Source organism: Labrus mixtus, chromosome 10 (assembly GCF_963584025.1).
Source record: "Labrus mixtus chromosome 10, fLabMix1.1, whole genome shotgun sequence".
Lineage (NCBI taxonomy): Eukaryota > Metazoa > Chordata > Actinopteri > Labriformes > Labridae > Labrus > Labrus mixtus.
In genome coordinates this window covers 16,896,206-16,921,808 of record NC_083621.1, presented here as the reverse complement: position 1 = coordinate 16,921,808, position 25,603 = coordinate 16,896,206, and the positions used below count along the sequence as shown (strand labels likewise).

The following is a 25,603-nucleotide window of genomic DNA, read 5'->3' as shown; positions in this document are numbered from 1 at the left end:
CATTGAATAAAGTTTAAGTCCTGCCTCATCTCTTTTTTTTCTTGCACAGCTTATTAAGTTAACGTTTTTCTGCTCGGCTGATTGCTCTGATCAAAGAGGGCTGCCCTGGAGATGGAGGAGATATAAATACATCTTAATGACACCTGCATGTTATCATGATAGCAACATGCAAACAGCCAATGCTACCACATCTCTGTTTGTGTTCTGTCACTGTGGATGTAGAGTTCATTTGAAAATGATTACTTTGTCATATTCAGTAATCTGACCATTGAAAGTTAATGGCGTAATTGTATGTCTGATTTCTGATAGATGACCTATAGAGACTTTATTGCAGATGCATCTAGCTTTCCCTCGATGAGGCGCTCAGTCTCATTAAAAGTTTTCACCAATGACTGCACCAATACCTACCCGAACGTAATTTGAAAAAGTTGAGGAAAGCAATTAGAGAGACAGAATTACTTTCTCCTAATGGAGCCTCACATCACGAAAAAGGATAACTAAAGGACAGATTGATTCTTAACATAAATTGTCTGGGTTTTGTATCTATTATTTTTTCTGAAAAGAAACATACTGTTGTTTCACTCTGAATATCTGACCTTATGTGTTGATTTGTCTGTTTTTTTTTGTTTTTTTACTGTTTCCATAGTGACAGCATGCCAAAGCGGATAGCCCTAATCTGCTTCCTGTCTCTGGTCATGCTGATGAGCGTCCTGGGAAACCTGCTGGTCATGGTGGCCGTCTGCAAGGACAGACAACTCAGGTGAGACTATATCTCCCTCTGTTTTTCCTCACATTGATAATTGTTATTTTCCTCTTTCAATACATACATATCAAATAAATCAAAGCTGCCAATTACTTCATTTATATCCATCCAGTCAGAATCATCATGGCCAGGTTTGCTCACATATACAAGGAATGTGACTCTGGTTAACTGTGCTCTCCATGTTCAAAAGTATAACATTAAATATAAAGAATAACAAATCAAATAGACAACGACTAATATTGCACAAGCCTGAATAAGACAATAGTCCATTGATAAAGAGTGGAAAGAATTCTGAAATGAACATAATCAATTATGTAATTAGGTAAGTATTTATATCAAGCCAGTGTGCATACATGATAGATGAGGATGATAACAATAGTTGCAAGATTAAGTGACTGATTGTTTAAATAATCTCATTAACATTCACAGTGGGTGTTCTGTAACAGGGTTATTTCACAGTGACAGGTCTGATGCTCTGTGATTGTGACATCAGAGAGGAAGCCTGGGGGGCAGAAAGTTTTCCTGTGTCGGGGTGTTTTTTTGCGAGGGGGACGAGTTTAAACAGTTTGTGTCCGGGGTGTGAGGAGTCTGCAGTGATGTTACCTGCCTGTTTTCTGACCCTGGAACGATATCCTACCCTCCTGGATGGAGGGCAGCTGGGCCCTAATGATTTTCTCTGCACACCTGACTATCCATTGTAGTCTGTGTCTGTCCTGTTGGCAGATCCGAACCAAACAGTGATGGACGGGCAGAGGACAGACTGGACTATGGCGGTGTTAAACATGATCAGTATAGCTCCTGAGGCAGGTTGAACTTCCTGAGGGTCAGGGTGGAGGTGGCACTGTGAGCTTGGTGAGTTTCTGGTGGCGGGTTTTCAGCATGATGGGGTTAACATCCCCAAGGAGTCGAGGTGATGCGGGATGTAGTGCGGTCCCATTTTGACTGCCTCATCCACCGATCTGTTTGACTGGTAGGCAGACTGTAGGTGGTCCAGCAGGGTCGTGTGACGCCCTTCAGGTGGCTCAACACCAGTCTTTCAAAGGACTTAATGACATACGCCAGGACAATGGGCCTGTTGTCAATTCATTTAAAGTAGAACTACTGGCTTAGGTTTGAATTTCCAAGAAACACTGCAGCCAGTTGCCAAAGTTTTATGTATGGCTTTCTCTTAATTGAATATGCAACATCCATGCTTAACTCTGAGTTCAAAAGTGTTACATTCGTGACTGGTGGCGCAGTGGTTAGTACGCGGGCCCCACGTATGGAGGCCATGGTCCTCCAAGCGGGTTCAAATCTCACCTGTGGCTCATTTTTATAAAAATAAAAAAAAGTGTTAAATTCTAAATCTTGGATGTTTGGTTGGCAGAGAGGGAAGGTTTGTCCACACTAACCAAAATATTGTTGCAGATTCATAAAGTGACTTCTGTGGCTGTTTCCTAAGTGCTTCCCTAAGTTTTTTTAACAGCAAAGGCGATAACAACTAAACATCACTTACTTTAATCGCCAAAGAAGGTACGTCAACTGGGGAAAGCACAAAGGTTACCTGATTATCATAGATTTTTAAAAAATATATAAATCTATTGCAATATAACATTTGCAGTAAGTTGTTAATTGTTTTTTTAAATTAGTAGTTGTTAATTGGAAAAAATGTTCTCTCACTGTATATTTTCTATTCAGCACGTCAAAGTTTGTGTCCAACGTTAACCCACGTCACCAGCTTTTCCCGCCCTTTAACTTGATATAGGGTATTATTTATTTTGGTATTTTTTTCTACTCCTTATCTTCCATGTTATCCCATATTTTTGAGCATTAAACATTTTTTTTTCAAAGGACTTCACAGCTACTTATGGCTCCTATTTAAGATGGAACTTTTGCCCATGTAGAAACCATTTCTTCTTATGCAACCTTGAAAATTTTACGAACACTCAAGTCCGACCTAAATGAGAAATAAGGTTCAAACTGGGCTACGTTTGAGGTTAAGTAAAGCTGAAGCTGCATTTAGAGTGTTTGTGTGTATCAACGTGTTAGAGTGGGAGAAATATAGAAAGGGTTTTTGCAAGAGGGGCCGACCATGAAATAAGTAGAGCGAGAAAAACGCAGTTAAGTAATACATCAAATGTTTCTAAAGTGGGACTTTTGGAAGTGGATTCCCCAAACAGTAAACACATCGCCGGAAATACGGTGAATTATGATGTTTAAAGAGAAATGCATGTCACAAAATAAATGGATACACCGTATAGAAAGTTCTGTGCACTGTGCCGCTGGATGAGAAACAGCAGCAGTTCAGCCACACAGGCAGAGCGGGCAGGTCAAAGTGAGGACGGCTGGAGCTTTGGGAGCCGCTGTCACCGCGATGATTCATTCTTCTTCTACTGCTCCTCTTCTCCACTGCTTTTATTTCACTTCTTCCCCTGTGTCATGTCTCTTTCTTGTCCTTCTCTCTTTCTGTCGCTTAGTGTCTCGCAGATTGTCGGACCCTCTCTCTTTCTCTCGTTGTCTTTTTCCATCTTGTGACACCTGAGAGCTCAAGGTGACCTCTCCTGGGCGTTGACGTGTGCGCCTGTGTTTTGCTGGAGGACGAAAAGAAAAGTTTTCCTAGACAGGCATTTGTGTGTGCGTGTGTGCGTGTGTGTGTGTGTGTGTGAATGACAGTAATTGAAGTGAGGTCTGATTTCTTTGTATAATCACCTACATGCAGAGTGTGTGTGCATACGTGTGTGTATAAACTGAGTGTGTGTATTTAAGAACGTTGATGAGTGACAAAGTCACCGCTGTGATTCCTCGCCTCCCTGAGGAGAGAACGATGACAGAGCCATGTTTGTTTCTCCGTGCCTCATTGTCTCTCTGTCCACTGGGAAATACACACACACACACACACACACACAACCATGCACACACACAAAACCACACACAGAAAGAGAAATCCATCTATTAAATTCCAGCAAATATGAAAAGGACGCACATGCAGAGTAAAGGCATACAAACTGTGAGACGCAGAAACAGGAACAGACAAACCTCCTCAGTGTGGAGTGTCCCATGGGTGGCACTATTTGTGACAAAATAAAAAGTGATACCTCATAACAAACCTGCCGCAAATTGGTTCAATGTTGGCAAAACAGCAAGCAAACATTCTGCTTGTTATTTCACAGCATCAGTCTGCCTGTCGACAGTTTTTATGTCGACCAGTATTGTTCAAATTCAATACTGATGTGAAAGAAGATTTTTTTTAAATCATTCTTGGACAAAATTTAACCAAAAAAAGAAAACAAAATCATACAAAGTCCCTTTAATATTGGATATATGTTTTATCTTTGAACCAACTTTTGTTCCTTGTCAGAATTTTTGGCATGCATTATCCACAAGGTACATTGTGTTAGCAGCATCTGCTGAGCCTTGCTAAGAAATGAGGAAGGGCCTCTCTTCTTAAAAAGACACAAACAGGCTGTGTACAAAAATCGCACACTGTTTCACTACTCCCTACGTAGGGAGTTCTCCGTAAGCTCAATAGTGAGCTCGTCAGCACAATGTCACAGCCAGGCACTTAGACTGTGACACAGATTGGAGACACACGGGTATACTAATCAATAAAGTAATTTACAAGGAAAATCATCAAAATGTACAAAACTCATACATTTACAGAATCGGTAAAGTCGGTTGGGTAAGGTGAGGGTGTGTGGAAATCTGCTGTGTGGCTGCTTTGCTGTAAAACCAAAGACAAAGAAACCGAAAAGCTAAGATGTGCGGTCAGACGTGTCTTTCTCAAAGAGTGACTGCTGCTCTGATCTAAGCATGAGACACAACGGGTCCAGGTGTGTCTCATCTCCTGATTGCCTGCTCCAAAATTTGGTTAAAATGCCACCAAATATGAACTATTCTGTTTTCACATCATGCTCCGCAGAGCAGTCAAATGTCACTTCCTGGTCGCCAAAGCTTTGCACTGCAATCGTATATATATTGCTGGGTTGGTGACCATAACGTATGATAATGCTCACTCATAATTCCTACAGGCATACAAAAAAGTGTATTCAGTGTGCACTTCATAGTGAGTAGTGTTTGCTTTTGGACACAGCCCCATTTTTTCAACTAGCTAGCCAACAGCTAGCCACAAGATAGCGACAGTGCACAGTTGGTTACAGTAATTTGAGTAAATTACGAACCTGTCAGCTTCGTATAAATGAAGGCAAACTTTTCCTTTATCGTTGCTTACAAGGAAAGCTGTATAGCCTAACGTCTCTTAAGCCATCAGGAGATTAAGACATCAATGATTTAGCAAAAGAGGCTAATTGTTTGCATGTTGGGCCAAACTTTGGACCGTCATTGGACCGTCATAATAGCCTTAAAAACTGATTAAAAATCGGATCCCCAGAGAGCCAAGCGGTTCAAATAAGACCTCAGCTCTTTGCTGCATGTCATCCCTAACTCTTGTCCTCCCAACTTTTCCTGTCTCTTAAGCTGTCCTATCCAAATACTGAAAATAGTCCCAAAAAGTAACTTTAAAAAAAAAAAAAAAACAGCTTAAAAACTGTGCAGTAAGCAAAAGAGGTAAGCTGTAAAATATACCTAGAGACATTTCACACACACACACACACACACACACACACACACACACACACGCACACACACTCCTCAACTCCTCATCAATAACTACCACACACACAAACACAACCACTGCTACCAATCACCTCTTGTTTCTCCCAGTGTGTCATGTCGTGAGAGTTAGTGGACTAAAAAAAAAACCCCCCCCACACACACACACACACACACACACACACACACACACACACACACACACACACTTACACTCAGATACATGCTGCCACACACTCTGCACACTGTTTATATGTGACAGTAGGCAGCTCTATAAGCACTTGAGGTGGTAAATCTGTGGACGTGCCAGCTTTCTTTGGTTCACTATTATTTAAGACATGGATTCTTTTTCAACAAAATGATTAAGATAATAATACAATTAAAAACAGTCTGTAGTTTATGACAATATAAAGCTAAAAGGTTAACGGTATAGACAAATCTGGAAAGTTGATAAGCTGCATTTACTGCAGTGGCGTCTTCCTTTAACATCTGCTGGTTTGACTTTGAGCGGCCCTGAGAAGTTCTACTTTTAACATTACTTGCTAGTTGTCTTTTTTAACAGTCCCATAAAAACACAGTAACAGTGTCAAAGAACAGTACAGACTTCTAAACCCGTGGATTAGACCATGGGAGATTGTCATTGGGATAATCTTATTTTTCTACACAACAACAATAATATCTCATTGCCCCATCTGTGTACAGAAAACAACACAACACTGGCTTTTAAGGAATTAAGGAAGTTTTGTATATTCGCATTTCCGTTGCTATGAATGTCGTCGTAATCTGAGGATTAAAGTGTTGTTGCAGAGAAAGTCACTGCCTCTGGAACTATTTAGCAAAATACAAAATTGCACAGCATGTTCTTTAAAGTGGAGTTGTTACTTGAATGAGGCTGTGACATTAAGCAAAGTTTCAAACACATTTCCACCTCACCTTGTGCATCCCCGTCTGTCTTCATTTCGCCATGCTGCGCACCTAATTTAGAGTGAAAGTCTTTTTAATTAACTTCCCTGTTAAAGGTCCTCATATCACCTCCTCTGCTTTCCACATCACACATTAGACACCGTGTGCTTCAGGGCATTACGCCAACCTCTCTGTAACACAATCCCTTTTAATAAAGTTTATTTATTCTTCGCACTTAAAAGCCAAACACGATATGTCACTCTGTCTAAACCATGAGGCCAACCTCTCCGGACACTTTAATGGCTGCTAAACCGTTCTGAGTTACGGCTGACTCTGATGTGAATGTATGTGTGTAAATTTAGGCTTGAACATCTATTTGTACTTGGTTATATACATCTACTGGTGCTTATGTTTCAGATGTATATTAACACGCGTGAGCCAACCTTGATTTAAGCCTGCCCCACATGTAGCGGGCGGAGCTGACAGATGGTTGTTTCCAGCTCTAACAGCCTGGTTTTAGGGGCTGTTTGGGTTACTGACAGGCTGATGGAAAACCCTCACAGCCATCCGCTCTTACTGGAGCTATTAATAGACGGCAGACTGGAGACCAGGCCAGCTGACTGACCGACTCCCTCTCTGATTAGCTGTCTCACTGATGTTTTGGTTCGTCTGTGATTGCAAAGGATTACCAACCCTTTTTAGGAGGAGAAATTGCTAAATCTCTAATTCTTTCTGCAGATCTGGATTTGTATTTTCTTATTTGCCAGCTAAATGGCCGGTGAGTGGACCAGTGAGCCGAGTGCCTTGTTCATGGAATAAACCAGTTTAAATGCTTTCAGCCTTGAAAACCAATCATACCATAGCACTGGTCACAGAAGTTTAGTGCCAAAACCAATATTTATATCCTGGTGTAAAATAATATCGGCTTCTTCTGCACTGGCTGATAAAAGATATGAAATACACTTTAGCATTATAGTCTGAATTGAACATTTAATATGGGAGTAAGGATTAAGATGGAAACCTGGTTTTATTATGCCCTGGTTCCAGTTTTCAAAACCTGGAAATCAAAAACATTTAAGCTTATTGATACTACTATTGTTTTGAGTCTTGTGGGTCCTACAATATAAGATAAAATATAAGATTTCCTGCAAGGGAGGGAAAACAGCTTTCATGGCCAAGCGCCATCGGTGTAGTGCATCAAATTAAACCAAAAGATAACCGCCCCTTCGACTGTCTCCAGCAGCTCTTCAGGATGGTCAACCTCGTCTTCCACTCAAAGCAGCCGTGAAATGCACACTCAAACGTCCGAAATCCAGCTAGTTAAAAATAGTTCTCCACTGTTGAAATCGTAAACGTACTGTAGGTTTTGGTGAAAAAATAAAAACTCTTGTTGAGGACACATTTGTTTGTTTTCCCAGCGATATGAAATCGATATTACAAAGAGAATCGTGACCTGTTTCACTTCCTACTCATCTTGTCTTTAAACCAAATAAGATAAAAGTAAAATAATACATAAATAACATGAATATCGCTTGTGGGATTAGATGGTCTCTGTAATTAGGTGAGTTGAGAAAAAGAGAGAGAGGGACAGAGAAAAAGAGAGAGTTTCTGCATGTGTGTGGCTGGTAGTCTGTGTCTGACAGCTTCATAATAAGCTGTCAGGTAAATCAGATCTAACCTTGTTTTCAGTAGTTGTAACCTCCCGCTGGTAAAAACAACAACATGAACTACGGCTTGAAATGTCAGCGTGCATTAGAACACCTCTTCATTCTTAAAGGTTTTATTTGTGTATAATAGTTTTCAACAATACGATATAATACAGAAATACACAAGCTATACTCTTAACTGAATAAACATGAAAATATAGTGGACTGTTACAACAGTAAAAATAAAACTGAAAAAAAAACCAAATACATAAATCAATCTGGCCGTGTTTATTTTCTCTGTCAGGCAGGCACTTTGGGACTTTTCCACATGTATCAATATTCATCAGTTTTTTTGTTGCGTAAGAGGATCCTAAGAAAAGTCTTAGGCAGATTCATGACGCTGTTCTGAAACAAAAACCTTAGCGCCCATATAAGGGCATGCGAATGCAGGGCAACCAATAGTTTTACTCCAGGCATATCAGCGCTTTGGCTCTGAGTGTTCCTAGATTTTAGTCTTAGCTAAGAACAAATCCCAGATTAGAAAACTTTGGTGAATATCAGAATCAGCCGAGTGGTGGCCGAGTTTGTGATGTTGTAAATTTGTGAACAGCTAAGATTTGGTGCAACTGGAATGTGAAATTCCAGTGACTGTGTTCAAATGTTTCCTAATTTATTGAGACTATATTTCCAAAATACACTTCAGAAAATATCAGACTTGTAATGAAACGCAGTGTTAAACTTGCACAGATTGTGTGTGAAATTTACAGTAGGTTTTCATGTGAGAGTTTGTTGCAGAGAGCACGACTGATTGTAAGAATGAATGACTTAAAGATGAGTTTTCACCACAGTCTGAATCAGGTCATAGTTACTCACTGCCTTCATTGAGTGTAACTGAAAAAACACAATACTCATTCACGCAGCAGCTGTGATTACAATCTCAGTTTTCTCGCTCCAACACAAAAACCATTCTGCAGAATCTGCTTTCATGATGATGATACATGATGAGCTCGACCTGAAATAGAGCAATTAGTACGGAGGTCATGATGGCAACCGGTTTCTTACTTAATGCATAAGAAAAAAATAGCCTGTGCATTTTATTACAGACCTCATATTGATACTGAAATATGAATAATCAAGGCTAAGGGAAAGAGTAAAGAGTTTTATGGTAACAAGAACTACAATCTTTCAACTTTGCCTCCCTAAGTTAAAAGAACAATGTAGTAAAATATGGTACAGTATGACTTAAGGTAGTTCTATTGTATTGTCTGTTCTTTTTTTATCGAAGCAATACTTTGTAGAAACTGTTCAACGCTCACCTGAGACAGCCTGCATGTCTTCGAGAAAGGAAATCACCTTTAATTACAGAGACAGGAACAAAAATGGATCAGGACTCTGCAGGGTTGTTAGATACAGCAGTCAATGTGGATTCAGTCCTCGAGCCTCTTCTGTATTCCTGAGTTTTACCTATTTGAAGAGAGAATCTACCTTAATCTCTTTTGTCTCTCTGAGGTTTTATCTCATTTCAAGTTTGTGTGTTTGAGGAAAGTTTGGGGACTTTGTTTCTCTACTTCTCCACTTTCACAGCTCAGCATCGCTTTGTCCCTTCCTGTACAAACACCATTTAGTGAAGATGGATGCTTCCCCCTTTTCCTCTGATTTCTTTTTGTTTTTCTTTTCTCTGGAAATCTATTGTCTTTGATGTAATGGAACATTTTTTTTATATAAAATACTTTTTTTGTGCTGTTATTGGAATGGAGTATGTCCTCCTAAGTTTGGAATGGTCTGTATTTGTTTTGAACAGAGAAGGTAGGCGGTCTTATGGCACCCCCACACGGCTGTTTTGGACGCCTCTCGGTTTGCCAGATATGAGAGCAGTTATCACCGGTGATGCAGGGATGAAAGCGGCAAAGCAAACTGGTTCATATATAACTGATTCTACACAACCTACAAAGCCTCTGAATTTTTCGAGTAAGCTCCACAAGCAGAAATGTGGTCAAACAGGATAAATATTGGAGATGATTTTCAAAAATGGAGAGAGGTTAGAACGCAGAAAGGTTTAAAGACCGATGCAGAGCTGGATAAACACTGAAGCTTCAGTGTCCACCACATGGCAACCTGCGGGAATATCGACTCAAGAGAGGAGGGATGAAGGGGGGGGGCAGCTCTCTCTAATGTTTTGAATTCGGACTGCAGTACCCACTAGGTACTAGGAAACACTAGGTGTCAGACTTACATATTGCTCCTTTAAGTAGTTGAAATAAAATAATCCTTTATTTATCCCCAGTAGGGGAATAAGAAGGTGTTTGAGCATGCTAACATTATTTTTAAATAAATTCAATTGGCAATTTAAAAATGGATATTCAAAGAAAAAAAAATTATTAAATGTTCAAAATAAATAACCGAGAAGAAACTTATCACTCTGCTATGTGACAACAGCCTTCCATTTTTCATTTTAAAAGTTAATTAAAAAAGCTTCTTTCAGCTTTTCATTTAAAATAAGTCAATACTCAAATAAAAGCAATTTAATGAAAAAATACGTACAGCTGTTATTTTTTTTGTTTTGTTTTCATAATTACAAGGATATGTGCAGAGCTGTTTCATCAAATATGGATCTTTGAATTGACAAAAAAAAAATTGGAATACAGCATCTGTTGTTTGATATTGCTGCGCTCCTATATAATTTATATTTTAAAAGAACAATCAATCTTTTAAAGCTCTCTCTAATTATTAGACATGTAAACATCTCTGCACTGCAGAAATGCCACAGAAACCTTTTATCGATCAACTGTATATTAAATGTAAGGTTTATCTTATTGCATTCTAATCATGTGCAGCTGGATTCACTGACATACAAATAATACCCCACTTTTAATTCACATATCTAAAAGTATGTATGTTTCTCTTGTCTCCAAATAATTAAACCCCCCCCACCCCCCACCTTTCAGGAAAATCAAGACCAACTACTTCATCGTGTCCCTGGCGTTTGCCGACCTGCTCGTCTCGGTGCTGGTGATGCCGTTTGGTGCCATCGAGCTGGTCCACCAGCACTGGATCTACGGGGAGACCTTCTGTCTGGTCCGGACGTCGCTGGACGTCCTGCTGACCACGGCGTCCATACTGCACCTGTGCTGCATCGCCCTGGACAGGTAAGACCTTTAAGACTCACTTGTCAGCTTTATACGGCATGAAAAGACATTCAGCCTGCACAGCTTGTTGTTGTTTGTTTAATGCTTCACATTGTTAATTTAGTTTTGTAAGGAAAATAAGCAATGATGTCTTTCTGATGTTGTGGAGGTGTTATATTGGAGAAGTTAATGTTGCTGGAAATGTATTTGACATGAAACTGGGTTTCAAAATGTGAGCAACATATCTTTACACTATACGGGCTTAACAGCATCTGAATGTATTCAATCTCCTGCTACATACATATAACTATTTCTCATACTGAACAAGTCAAAGCATTGATTGAACATTATACAAAATAAAAGAGTTTCTCTAAATTCAACTTGTCTTAACATTACACTTACAAAGATTGTATTGGAGAACAAATAGATGAAAATGTGCATGCTTCAAACACCTCAAATGTTGAGTATGTAAATATGTGGAAAAAAACTAATCTCTTAAACAGGAAAACTGTTTGATCATACTTTATATGTCTGCTGTATAAGGCACCAAAACCCAATATGAAAACATTTTGCCTTTTTCATTAAGATTTCACCGTAGTGCAGTGAAGTGTCATGAACCAGTGATCCTGTACACATTCTGATACAAGAGTAACAACTGAATATTTTGCAATATTTATCAGTGACACATTAAAGTCTTTGCATGTTCAATTACAAATGGATCAGGTCTTCTGGAATCCAAATCATAATATTGCAATCATCAAGTGAAGCGATATTTTCTTATATAAAAGGTTTTTCCAGTGTCATGTTCATTTTATAACCCAGCTTTATGACACCAATTTTCTAACATGAAATACTGTTTATATGCAGCGTAACATCTGACAGCTGTGAGGCCTTGACACACATACAGACTCTATGTGTGTGTTGCAGTGATGTCACAGGTCAGGTGACTGACTCAGATTTACCGCAGGGTTATTTACTGCAGATGAAGCATCTGACATAAATGTTGAGGATCTACAATATATCTATAGCAAATGTATTTCACAAGAAGCAAACAAGAATTTTCTTCCCCGACCTTAGCAGTTTTTTTAAGGGTATAAAATACTGAAAAAGCATCCAAACACTTGGCAAACTCTAAAAATTAAAAGTCAAAATAAGTCGTTAAATTGTAAATTGTAACAGCATGTTTTTCATATTAGCACTACAAAAAGGTAGATCCTGTAGTAAAACATCGGTGTGAGAATCTCTTATGAGGCTTGGTAGGTGCAGAGTGTGATATGTCCTCTTTTTTGAGCAATGCCCTTCATTTTGACAGCTCTGATATTAACTCGAGGGAGAGGAATTCCGATTGCACAGCTTGTGTGAGAAGAAAGCAGACTGGATAAATTCTTCTTATTGCTTCTGCAGCCAGTCTGATGGAATTTATTTAAACACAGAGGACAAAAAAAAAAAACACTTTGGCATTTACAGCACCTGACAAAATTCAGCTCTGCAGCAGACATAAACAACACAGACAATTCAAACTGCAAGAGAGCACAGTGAAAGTTATTCCTTCAGGCTCCCTGAAGTGCATAAATATGCTGTTTATATGTCAGATTAAATCATGCTTATTGCGAATCCAAGTTTCTGATTGCATTACTTTAGTCCCATTTTGCTGGTGAGCAAGAAGGTGAAGTAACCCTCTACAACAGTGTTTCTCAACTGGTGGGTCGGGACCCAAAAGTGTGCCTGGGAAAAAGATAGTATCATGATGTCTGTGAAGTGATTATTAAGCATTTTTTTTTTTTTGTTCTGATTCTTCCATGGTGTATCTTGTACCGTCTTCAGGTCGAAACTGCACCATTCTCATTAAATAAATCTGATTGGTTGAAAAACGTCAGTGTAAATTCTGCAGTACGTCAAGGGTCAGCTTCAGGCCAGCTCCCGGAAGTCACATACACACCCCATTCAAAAAAGCCAGTTTTTACAGCAGAAAAAAAAAGAAATAGGTCCGATTAGTTATTGTCGTCATGGCCCACACTGAACGGGGGGGGGGAATTATTTTTTATTACGCATCTGTTTTGATTTTATGAACGATGCATGTTATCCATAGTTAAGCACGTAGCTGACCTGATTGACAGGTTGGGTTAGATGTAACGGTTATGTGCCAGAAGGCTTTAAACCCACCTCAGCTCCAGCTTTCAGCCTGTTGATAGATTGACTGAAAGTTAGGCTGAAACAGGATTTCCAGCATGGCGACTGCTGCAGATGAGCCTCCGGAGCCCCCTGCCATAACAGATGGTTGACGTCACTCAGGCTTCATCTGGTTATATTTACAGTCTATGGTGTAACCCTAGTCCTCAACACAATCAATCAGATATGGAGCAAAATGTGATAATAAGTAAGCAATATGATGCCAATGTATCGTGAAGGACTGCAAGTGTTTCTGGAAATCTTTTTCTTTGTAAGATCATCGCTATAAACTGTTTGCAATCAATTTAGGAAAAACGATGACGCAACGCTAGAGCAAAGGTAGCAAAGCAAGTAATGGGACAAACTCTAGCTATGATGTTGATTTGAAAACGAATGCTTCAGTTAGCTCAAGGCTTACTATGCCAAGACGCCTGAACACTGCTTCCCAGAGTTAGAAAACCAGCTCCCGTCTAATAACTATTGTGTGCCTAGATGCAAGTTGAGTTTGTTTAATTTCCGTATACAAAGTCCAGTTGGTGACTATATTGATATTTGTTGATTTTGGCAAAAGTTTATTGAATTAGAATCTCGTTCCACAGCTTTAAGGGTCCCGGTTTGTGAGGTCAAAAATAGAGTCTCTCAGTTTTGGTCAGTAAACAAACTGTAACTTGTTGGGAAGTTTCTGTGATTATTTTATGTTGCTTACCTCATTCTGTGGGTATCTTTTGTGTATTGAGGCTGCAGCCGGGGATGTGAGAATACCTGAACCAGACAGAGTAAGTCTTATCATGCAGACTGCTGGATGCTCAAATCAAAAGAGGTGCGTGCCACAGTCACAGTCTTATCACCGTTTTTGTACACTTCCACAGATGATTTGGGCTCAAAGACGTTTGCAGTAAATGTGCTGGATTTTTGTTAAGCCCCAAAGAAACAAATGTTTTGTGTTGTGAGTAAATGAAAAATGTATTTGCACATTGTGGCTCTGCACCCTGAATGTAATCTCAAGACCTCGTCTGGCTGGATGCACAGGGAATATTGGGCTGTGGTCTTATTATTCTTGTTTATCATGCCTTAAGGATTTGTCTGCAAACACATCCTAAAGAATGCACAATTGACCTCTGCAACCTCACCTTCAAGCATTCATAGTAATATTAAAGCTACAGGAAGTATCTCATTTGCATGACCATTAAAGTGAGCTACATCTCACACATATGTGTTTTTAATGATGACACAAACACAAGATAATCTTCCAAATTAGACAAGCAGAGATGCAAAGCTCAGCAGCAGTGAAGGAGGAAATGGTTGCCTCATTCAATTATCAGACCGGAGACGCTTCTATACATACAGCTGCCTCTGCATCCCGCAGCTTCATTTTCAGCCTTCATTACCCCAAATTCACTCCTGTCCCCAGTGAATGGCATCGCATATCCTGTGTTCCTCATCCCATTTCTCAGCTCGCTTCTTTGGTTGTTCTTTTTTAATATTTCTCCCAAGAATTTTATAGAACACGCTAATGACCTTATACCCTTTGTAAGCTGCTTCCCGCTTAAGAAAGTGTAGTATATTCAGATACTTTTTATGCTTCGTTTAGTTGAGTTTTTACTATAAAAAGCTCCTGCAGCATTCCATTATTACTGGTCGTGTTGATTGCCTTATTTATGTTCAGTGATAAAAAAAAATGTATTCTCTATATCGCACTGTGAGAAAATGATTCCCCTCCCCTCCTCGCTCATCATCTTTATGTGGGCAAAACAGCTCCATCAGATTCGAGTGCAGCTCTGAACAGAAGAGCAAAGGTGTGGACGGCTTTTCTCTGTACTAAGAGCAAAAACAAGAGCAAACTGCATGGAACGGGACCACTTTGTGAATGTAATTATTGTGAATTTTGTGGATAGAGTCCTAAAACGAGGCAAATTGCAGGTGTTATTTTTGCGCAATTCATGGCGCTATTAGCAAGTGCAATCCATTTATCGTGGCTCTGAGCCCAAGTTGTTGAATTCTTTGTACTGTATGTGTAAACGTACTCGGCAGCAAACCAATTCTGATTCTGGATTCTGGATCTGATAAAGTTTTCTAGGTCTGCCATCTAAGTAAACATGCATTATGTAACATAACACCATCTTGTGAAGTGTTTTTGTCAGCACCGAGCTGCCAAATCATTGACATGAGATTCAGCATGAGCTGCTGTCATCATCTCAAGAGTTCCACTTTAATGCGTCAAATAACTCGTAAACTGTCAGAGTGTAATCAAAGGTTTTCAGGCCATTAGAGATGAAGTTTGTGTTTATATTAAAAGCATCACACACACTGACAGAAAGAGAGAGAGAGTGTAAGCGTGTCCTCATGGAAAACTGCAGGATGAGACCGAAAATTAATGAAACTGCCAGTCAAGACAGTCGCACCAAGAGAGAGTCTGGAGCCCTGAATGGCACAGAGCCCAGATTAAGTGTGTGTATGTTTGTGTTCTGCTGGATATTTAAAAAATGTCAACACAAACACGTAAAAAAAAACACAAATTCTGCGAATAACATAAACAAAGGCGCCAAAGATCAAAAGAAGCTTTGGCAGATTTTACACTGGATTTGTCTTAACCTGCCTTCATTAACAAAACTTGGAACCAAAAACACTTCTCAGGGTTAGGAGTTCATCTGTGAGGGTGAGAAAATGCAATCACGGAGAAACACAAACAAAAGAGTGAAGGATTTAGAGATGCGAGAAAGAAATTCATTTAGAAGTACTGCTTAAAGGGATTTTATGCCCATCGTTTCACCTTTCTGACGGTTTGATTCAGCATTCGCTAAAACTCTCAGAAAGTTCTCTTTGCTTGCTACATGAAGATAGGAAACCATTTTTAAAGGTGAAATTTATATAGCATTTTTCACATCTGACATCAAAAGTGCCCCCAGATAATCATCTTTATGTGGACAAAATTGTGCTCCATCAGCTTGACAGAGCAGTTCTGCGCAGAGTGAAGGGGCAAAACACCTTTTCTCCACTTTCAGACGCAAAACAAAGGCGAAATGCACAGAACAAAAATACTTTTTGGGTATGTTTGCACCTGATTTTCATTAGTGCTATATGCTTTGTGAATTAGATTAGCACGGAGCAAATGATTCAAATGGTGCACAATTTGTATTAGTGGCAGGTCATCTGGTCCCAGTGAATCAAGCCTTGAGTTAGGTATGGAGAAACTATAGCCTGTAAATATTGATGGACGAATCCTGAATGATGTCACCCATCTGTAACGGCAGGGGGGCTCTGGAGGCTCATCAGCAGCAGCCGCCATGCCAGAAATCCTGTCTCATACATCGTGCCCACCTGTCAATCATGTCAGCTACGCGACTAACTATGGATAACACATATCGTTCATTTGATCAAAACGGATAAATTGTTAAAAGAATTCACCCCTGTACAGTGTGTGCCCATGAGGACAATAACTAATCAGACCTATTTCATTTTTTGTACCAGGCTGTAAACATCATATTTCTACTGAACAAAAACAAGCTTTTTTTTTATGTTGTGTGTATGTGACTTCCTGGGGCTCTTGGAGCCAGCCTGAAGCGGAGCCTCAACAAGCTGCAGGATTTTGCACTTCCTCATAGGCTTACTTTTTTCAACGCCGGAGGTTGCAGCTTGGGAAAAACATGCAGTGTAGTGTCCTCTCTGTCATTCAGGAGCAGCATGTTGTTTCTCTGGCCATGTAGTTATTTGGATACAGCATGTCACCTCTAACCTTTAAGACATTTCCTTGCATTACTTATGTGTTATTTTATGAATACCATCCTTAAGAGGAAGAGTCATATAACTGCACACTGTCCTCTGTAAATTGAAGTTCAGATTTCTGCTTTTTTCTGAAAAAACATGCAGAGGAGTTCAGGTTGTTTGTTCACCTCTGAGTAGTTCCTGCACATCTGTCCTTCAGTCTTAAACAAGTTTCACCAACCCGAGGGGAAAGCCAACCTCTAAGTCACCTTAGTGGTAACACCCGGGGGAAAGAAACGCAGACAGCTCTAGCTTCAGCACAGTGTACTTTCTGTGAGGTTACAGTGGTAATTAAAAGTGACTGGGATGAGAATATAATCGTTTCTGTCAACTCAAAGCTTCCCTTCACGATAAACATGGTTAAAAATGAGACTGGAGTTAGACAGGGACATTTTCAGGACAGGCCCTCAAGACTGTCTTATATTGAGGTTTTCAGAAGCCTTACAAATTCTGATAAGACTGACAACAGATTTTTTTTTACAACACAGAAATGAATGGAAAGAAAATTAAAAAGTAGGTGCTGGTATGAACAGACATCACTAAGTGTAGAGCTGTGTTTCATGGATTTGTAAAACTCTGCAAAATTGTAAAGTTTCAATGCTTAAGAGGTGAAAGAGCTTTCACCTGGATCCACGCTGTTAATTTGTTGGACCCTCATGTTAGGTCATGGTGTTGGGTCTTAGCTCTGCCAGTGGAAGTCAAAGAGGCCTGTAGGCAGTTCTGCTCCAGAGACCGGAGTCAGAGTAAAACACACTAATTAGAGCTATCGAGTTTCTATGTAGGGACATCAGGGGTTAAACGCCTTGGAGGGGAGGGCACCTTGATGGTACAAGAAGTGAAACAGGTCTTGATTTCTCCAGAGAGTTTAAGATTTATGGTGGACAACGTTCATGTTGATGTGCAAATATAATTGTGTCTGTTAGCTCTTTAAATATTGAAACAGAAGTTGGTTATTTATAGTCATTTTTATTTCGAGGATATTCTTCTTTAATGGTGCCCAGTTCTTCAAAATCTAGGATCCCCTCCAAACATATCTTTAGACACGGTCCTCTGGCTCATTGTTTTGAAATGCTTGTAAGAATGAAGAACGCCATACTGTAGTCCACTTCGTGTCACGATTTGAAACAACTGATAGGTCAAACAAACACGGGAAAATAATTCATGACATCGGGGTTTGCCTTCTTTTGAGAAGGTGACTTCTTTAATTTATGAGACATACATGTACGTTTGTAAAGTTAGTTATTTACCCATACCAACTGGAACCATTATCATCTAAACATAATCATCCAGTTTTGGTACCGGATCACGACCAAACTGCGACTGAGTCTAATCACTGCTTTCATATTTGTTATTGCAAACTGGACCAAGCTGCACTGCTCTATTCAAAACCATCTTATTTCAAAGTGTAGAAACCATCGACCACTCTGACTCTATTTGACGGTTTTGGAGTGAGAACTTGCTGGTGAAAAACACTCCCATGTTACAGACGATCACTTTGACAATAAGGCAGTCGCAAAAGCTGTCAGCAGCAAACCGAAACATGAATACAGTCAGTAGAAGCAGAGTCACATTATACCAGCCTTCTGCAGTAAGATCCCTAACAACCACAACCACAACAAAGTAAGCATGCTCTGTCTCTTCAATTGGCATTAAAAAAAAAAAAACACAGCCGATGGCCAAAAGGATGTAAAGAAGACAAAGCAAAAGATTGGCGGCTATATAAATATAGCTCTACATATGATATAGATCAGAAAGAGCGAGGCTAGAGAGACAGGGATTTAAAAAAAAATGTTGGTTAGAAGATGTTTGAAAGAAGAAAGAGACACTGGATGAAAGAAAGTACGGATAAAACTGAAAGACAACAATGATAGAAATCGATACATGTTAAGATTGGAGCACTGTGTGGACGCACCAAGAGTTTATTTGAGGTGCTCTTTAGATAGGGAAAGTTCTTGACTTGATGTGGATATGCATTACAGTTTGTCTTAAGCTCTCTATGACCATCCCATGACAATACTGACTTTTCAATTTTTCCAAAAAGGAGTTTGCTCGTGATAGGTAAGATACAAACGCGTTAACACTTACCTAGTTAGCGTGAGTAGACTGATGCTCGTATCCGTTATTCTCTGCTCAACCGTTGGTGGAAAATAATAGACTATATTTCTTTAAATTTCCTCATCTATGTTTTTTCTTGGATCTTTTCTATAAAAAAGTAGACATCCTTGATGGAACAATGCATGTTGAATAAAAGCCTCTAGTATGTGGCCTTCCATCAGTATTCATGAAACCTTTATGAAGGTGTTCCTCGAGGGTTCCACTTTTTGTTGCGCACTTCAAATGCATTTCTCCCTGAATCTCCCACATGAAAGTGACTCTTTTAGGAACTTTACTTTGTGCTCTATGTGGTTCCTCAAATTGAGTGTCTGCATTTATTTGCAGCCTCGAGGTTAGAGGAGCTGTGGCTGCAACACAGAGTATGACAGGAGGTCAAGAAAAAGAGACCTTCTCTTCGCCCTTGCCTTGAAGAAATCTATAAATTTTAATGCTTGACTTTTATGGGAAGAAAAGGTTGATGGTGAGGAACAAAAAAAATGCTTTCTCCCTCTTTTTCTTTCTCCCCTCAAGATGCTCTGAATCAAGGCGGAGAACCCCTGCTTACTTCAGTGAAACGGATTTATCATCCTGCTGATCAGCTCCCTGTGGGAATGTTGGAAAATATTTTAATCTTAAGGAGGATGTCTCTTTAAAGCAGCTTGGAGTCCAGTTTATCTTTGTGGCCAATGTAATGCTAAGCGTTATGGACCGAAGTGGGATGAGGAATTTAGTTATTAAGCATGGTAAGAAAAGCCGTTTACTGTCTCTGTTCACCTCTGAGGTTCAGAAAGGATTACAGTTCAAAGCCTCGGCCTGCAGAAAGCTTCTGGCATTTTACATTATGGCTGCTGATGGCCTCTGGTGCACAGAGAAAAGAAGGCTGACCTCTGCTGCTATGTGTGCTCGAAAGAGAAACTAAAGTGCAGTGATTCAAACTCAAAGAAGCGCATGCAGACAAACAAAGCATGCAAAGAGATATCTGAAGGACAAACACCTAATGTAATGGATCTTAACACAAACAGGTGACAATATGTTTCTTTTTCCATCTCATCTCGGCAGCAAGGAGATACGCTCTTGCGCGGAGCAACACAATACAGAAATGAATGCCCAGCATACCGCGCCCACTGCGTCCTTTCTGAAAGGCCCCTTAGAGAGAGCTTCAGTAGGCAGAGGGGAACATGTTTTTCTACTGTGTGACAATGTTATTTACAACTTTTTTCATTAATCTCGCTCAATCTGGATTACATCTCCTGTGTTTCTCCTCAAATGTAAGTGACTCTGCCCTCAGCTAGTCAGTGGCAAACTTTGTGAAGGAATGCCACTACAGGACCAATTATTTTTATTATGTTGTTATTGTCAAAATGAACTTTTACCAAAGGGTACATACCAATGTGCTCCCGAACTTCTGGTGACGATTGACTTCAAAAATGAAGGAAAGGTCGATTCCAACATATTTTGGTCTCCAGGAGGAGAAAATGGGCCAGTCATTTGTAGCTTCCAGCATCCTCAAAAACAAAAACAGTTTCTATGAGATCATAGCAAAGTAAAAAAAATAATACATTTCAAGTTTTTTTTTCTATGAGAGGGAGCATCTGCTGAGCAAATCCCTGGAGGTGAAAGAGTGTAAACACAGAAGGAAACAGTCAGAAACGTCTGGATTCATAAATAAAAGAATTTAGAAGGGAAAAAAAATCTCCAAAACAAAACATTTCTTGCACGTTTTTTTTTTTACCTGCGTTTAAACACTGTCATCTCAAACTGTGGTATTTTAATTCTTTCTGTAACAATGTCAAACACTGTCACTGAATTCAAATATCTCGTGACCCAAAGAGAAGGTACTGTCGAGCTGTTGACGGAGCGTTACGGAAACACAACATGGAATAAACAACAACATAAAAGAGAAAAAAGAGATCAGACAGCTTGTATGGGGACACACACGGTATCTGTCATGTCTGTGGTGCTTGTGACCCCCACCCACTCAATCAACTGTTTCAGCCAGAGTTTGAATCTTATCTGCCAAAAATCTGCTCACTAACTCTAATCTAATGTTTTAGTTTTTTCCTATCAGTACTATTTCTTTCCCAACAGGAAAAGAAATAGAATTTAAATAAAATGCTGATTCTGTCCTTGGGGAAAATGGAACTACATCACAATTATACTGTATTGTATATTTTTCAAAGCAACTTATAGTATTTTTCAGTAAATACTCACACTATGAGAGGGGTTCAAAGGTCACATCAAGGTCTCCGTGAGGTTTCTTGCTAAAAATCCACTCCAGGGGTGACTTCCCTTTGTGATGTCATGAAGGGAAAACAGCCTGTTTGAGCACACATTTTCTGAAAAGTGGAGCAGGAAACAGATGGAGAGGATGGACTTTTCTCATAATTGGGGGGGACAGGTTAGGGACACATATTCTTGTTTGGAAAACATAGTAAAGTGCATTTTGCATAATGTGTGACCTTTAAGGTCCAGGGTCTCTTACAAGAAATATCTGATGTCCATCATAGCTAAGTTTAAAAATCTATTATCGTGACGGGCCTTGAAGCTGGTCAGAGGTCTCAGCTCAGAATCAGTGGAAAGAGTTAAAAAGAAACAATCTGAAAGCAGGAGAAAAAGAGGCATCTACAAACATCACTTGATGCACATAAAAAGAAACATCTGTTGCCTCTGGTAAATTTCTGCTTGAGGAACTTGGCTGATAAAGACAACACAAACTTGTGAACATGACGGAGACAGAAACCAGAGAAAAACGGAGAGAATAGAAGGGGAAACGGAGACTGAAGCCAAGAGAGAACCTAAAGAAATAAGTGAACAGCTGCAGGATAAAGCTTCTCATTCATTCTCTGTTAGCCAAAGATACTGACAAAAGCTGAAAGGAAATCAATTAAGGCTAAAAATATTAACACAGCTACAAGAAGGATGCTACAACTGCAGTCAGTGAAGAGGCATTAAGGCTGAGACAGAGCGAGACAAAGTGTTAGTCAGAGAGAGGAAAATATGTGGAGACAAATAAAAGAAATGCATGTCAAAGTTTGAATATGCATTGTCCCATATCCTGAATTATTTGGTAACAGATGTTAATGTTGTTGATTTCAGTGCCGGACATTATTCTGTTTGAAGAACCAAATAATCCTTGAATGACTTTTGCTCATTAAACCTGTGAACTGTTTTTTACTGGAGGGATGCAGCACTTTGATAAATAAGATAGCATCACTTCATGACCACCCATTTGAAAATATTCTTAGTATAAAAAAACAAGGCTTTTCTCACCAAAGGAATACCTAATAGTTTTTTTATGTTGTACTTCAAAGCTAAATATTTAAAGCATGAAAGTTGGGCAACTGCTAATGTGAAGGTTGACAATCTTGCATGTTGAATCAGATTTGTGACTTCCATCCCGCTAAAAAATATAATTGCATAAAACATTGTATGTTTTTGTTTTGCAGTAGCTCTAGTGAATATAGATCCAAGAGGTCAGGATACAGAGTTTAAGGAGCTTTCATATTAATTTGATAATCAGATGTAACTTTATTGTCATGTCACAAGTCCAAGTACTGAACAAAGACTTGGAGAAATGTATTTGTATTACAAATCATCTCACAATAATACAGATATACAGCAGCAATATTTAATGTGTTTTATTTTACATTTTGAAGAATGAATTCTGCTGTTACATCACTGTCTGAGAACTCTACATACTAAAGCAAGGGAAGATGAGAAGGGTTAGAGAATAAAATGTCACATATTGTCGAGACGTGTGACATGTGTTCAGAGTAATTTACTGACAAAGTAAATGCATGCAAAGCTCCAGTAGAGAAAAAGAAACCGATCAATGGAGTGCAGAGTGACAACAAAAGAGACAAAAGACTGAAAAAAGCGAGTCCACAATCCGCCTCATGTTTCCATTGAGAGGAAAAACTGTTCCTTGACCTTCACAGCACATCTGTTAGAAAACCTCTTGCATAATGACGGCTAGTCTACCCCATGGCTCCTCGCTTAAATTCATGATCATGATGCCTTCTTTTTGCCACTTTGCTGCATGATACTTCTTACCCGTCCTCTGCCCCCATATGCAATTAAAATGTCCAAACCTGCCAACATAGATTAACTTCCCCCGAAAGAACGGCAGCAGATGCTGATGACTGACACGATAGGGGAAAGCTGTTTGGAAAATGTTGTTGAGTTTTGACATGTGTCACTACAGATCACATTCTGACACAGTTTATTTTGGCTAAAGATGCAGTTATGTATACCAAACACTGAGAGCAGGAGCAGGAGACCAGACCAAGAGAGAGTCAAGATTTGCATTGTACCATTTCCTGTAAATTCAGACTTGCTTTAAAACAGTGCATAATACTTTGTTGTCATTTTCACCTTGTTTATTAGCTTTTCATATTGATGTGAATCCAGTGTGCTTTTGCTGCAATGCTGTGTCCTGGTGAATGACGAAACTTGACATATTCAGGTTGGAAGATTTGAAATGGTCATTTTCTATTATCATAAAAAAAAAGCCAAAATCTGTAAATGAGATAAACAAGCAAGGACGGTAGAAGAGCTGTGCAAAAGCAAAAATAAATCTCTGTGCGCTGTGAGAGAGATCACGAACACATATTTTTTGCTCCTGGCTATTTGATTTGCGAGCGCCGCTCTTCTATAGCCTCGCACATTCATCTCATTTTGCGCTCAGAGATTGGGACAATATTTTTCCTGCCATGATATTCTCTCATATTTGGGTTTAAAATGAAATCAAATGTCTTGCAGTGTTGTGTGAACAACGAATGTAATATGATGCTTTGTGTGTCTCAGAAAACCAGCGTTCCATCTGCTTCTAATCTATCCCAGGTTAATGTGATGCTATGCATGCTATAGGTCCCTGTATGTGTCTAAGCTTACATACTGTGTGTTTGTGTATGGACGTTTGTATTCACACAGTGCAGTAATTCTCACTTGTATTACGCTGTGGGGGGTTGTACTTCAGACTTCCTCATCCACACTTGAAGAACCCATTTGCAACCTTTCAACACGACTATTTTGGCTACTCAAATAGAAAGGCCCTCGTGACCTTTCTTAATGCCACGACACATGCAGACCACACACAGAATACACAAGCACTCCAAATCACTGATGCCTGCGAAATGCCACGCACCGCAAACAGGTAATGAGGTGGGACCGAAGCAGGGGAGGCAGCAAAATACCAACAGTGACAGGCGCTGGGATAAAGTGGATTAGCTTTAATACTGCTGCTGCAGAGCTCAGTGTTCAGTCATCCCAGGAAGGATCAGAAAAGGTTATAAAAATGTGTAAATTCAGCTGCTGTGGTGGGGATGAGTGTGGGAGTTAGACACTTAATCAGAAGGAAAGCTGCAACAACAATATTGATTATTATAAAGTCATTCTTAGGATGGATGTCATTTTGGATACAATTATTTTGACTTCAGTTTTTCTCTCTTGTTGAATGCCTCGGGACACAGAGCTCAAAAACAGAGAATATCAGTACAACATATATGCATGTAGAAGTCAAAAGTGCAACATTTGTTTTACCCTCAATAACAGTTAGGCATTGACCTTGATTGAGGCTTAGCTATTGTGAAAGAAAAACCAAGGGTTGCTGACTTAGTTTACTTCGTCTCACTGGTCGAAGGTTTGAATTCAGGTCCTGACGCTGTTTGGTGCACATCATCTCCCACTCTCTCTCTCCCCACATTTCCTGTCTGTCTTTGACTGTCCTGTCCAAATAAAGCTTAAAAGGCTCCTAAAGATAGTCTTTCAGAAAGACAAAAAAAAGTTTGACAAATTACTTTTAAAGAATGGCATCATGTGTGGTGGTGTGGGTCCGTCAACTTTGACTTCTTTTAAGTTATCTGCATAGTGCAGTTTTGATACTATGAGTTCTGTCAAGTATAACATACAAAACATAGTATAATATCTCTGAACAAGTAGAGAACTTATTTTGAACCCTTGAAGCTCATCTGGAGATGTGTTTGTGCCCGATCATGTCAAGTCTAGCATTCACTTTAGTCTTTAATTTTTTCTCCATTTCCTCCTGAAATGAAGACATCTGGTTCCTTAACAGAAACCAAGCTGCAACCTCCATTGTTGAAAATTTGAATTTTTTGATAACTCGTCCGTTTTGATTTTATGAAAGATAAAATATATTCACAATAAGGCGCTTAGCTGACCTGACAGACAGGCACGGTGTATCTGTTTAAACCTGCCTCAGCTCCAGCTCTCAGGCTGTTGTTAGGTTGACTGAAAGTTAGACCGAGAGAGCATTTCCAACATGGCGACCGCTTCCGACGTGCTTTCAAAGTTATAGTCGTTGGCTGAAACAAACTGATTTTTTTCACCACCAGTAAGTTTTCTTTTAGCTGTTTGTTGTTGGGGAAGTTGTGTTATTTGTTCTCCATTATAATCCAGCCTGTTCCTGCCCTGCTGTACAGTAATTGGCTTGTAAACAGTGGGGCAAAAACAGGACTGTCAGCCAGACGCTGTGTTCATATCCCATGTAAACCAAATTTCAAAGTTAAAATGACTGCTTGGGAAAAAACGTTCAA

General features: G+C 39.5%; 1 protein-coding gene across 4 annotated transcripts in view; it reads left to right on the top strand.

The window, feature by feature from the left end:
• Positions 1 to 25,603, top strand: part of htr4 (5-hydroxytryptamine receptor 4) — a 161,665-nt gene that overhangs the window by 73,676 nt on the left and 62,386 nt on the right. For all 4 annotated transcript variants that reach the window (XM_061048563.1, XM_061048564.1, XM_061048561.1 and 1 more), the window contains 2 exons: positions 647 to 760; positions 10,845 to 11,045. In XM_061048563.1, the coding sequence (XP_060904546.1) occupies positions 647 to 760; positions 10,845 to 11,045 (315 nt within the window). The remainder of the gene's footprint in view (positions 1 to 646; positions 761 to 10,844; positions 11,046 to 25,603) is intronic.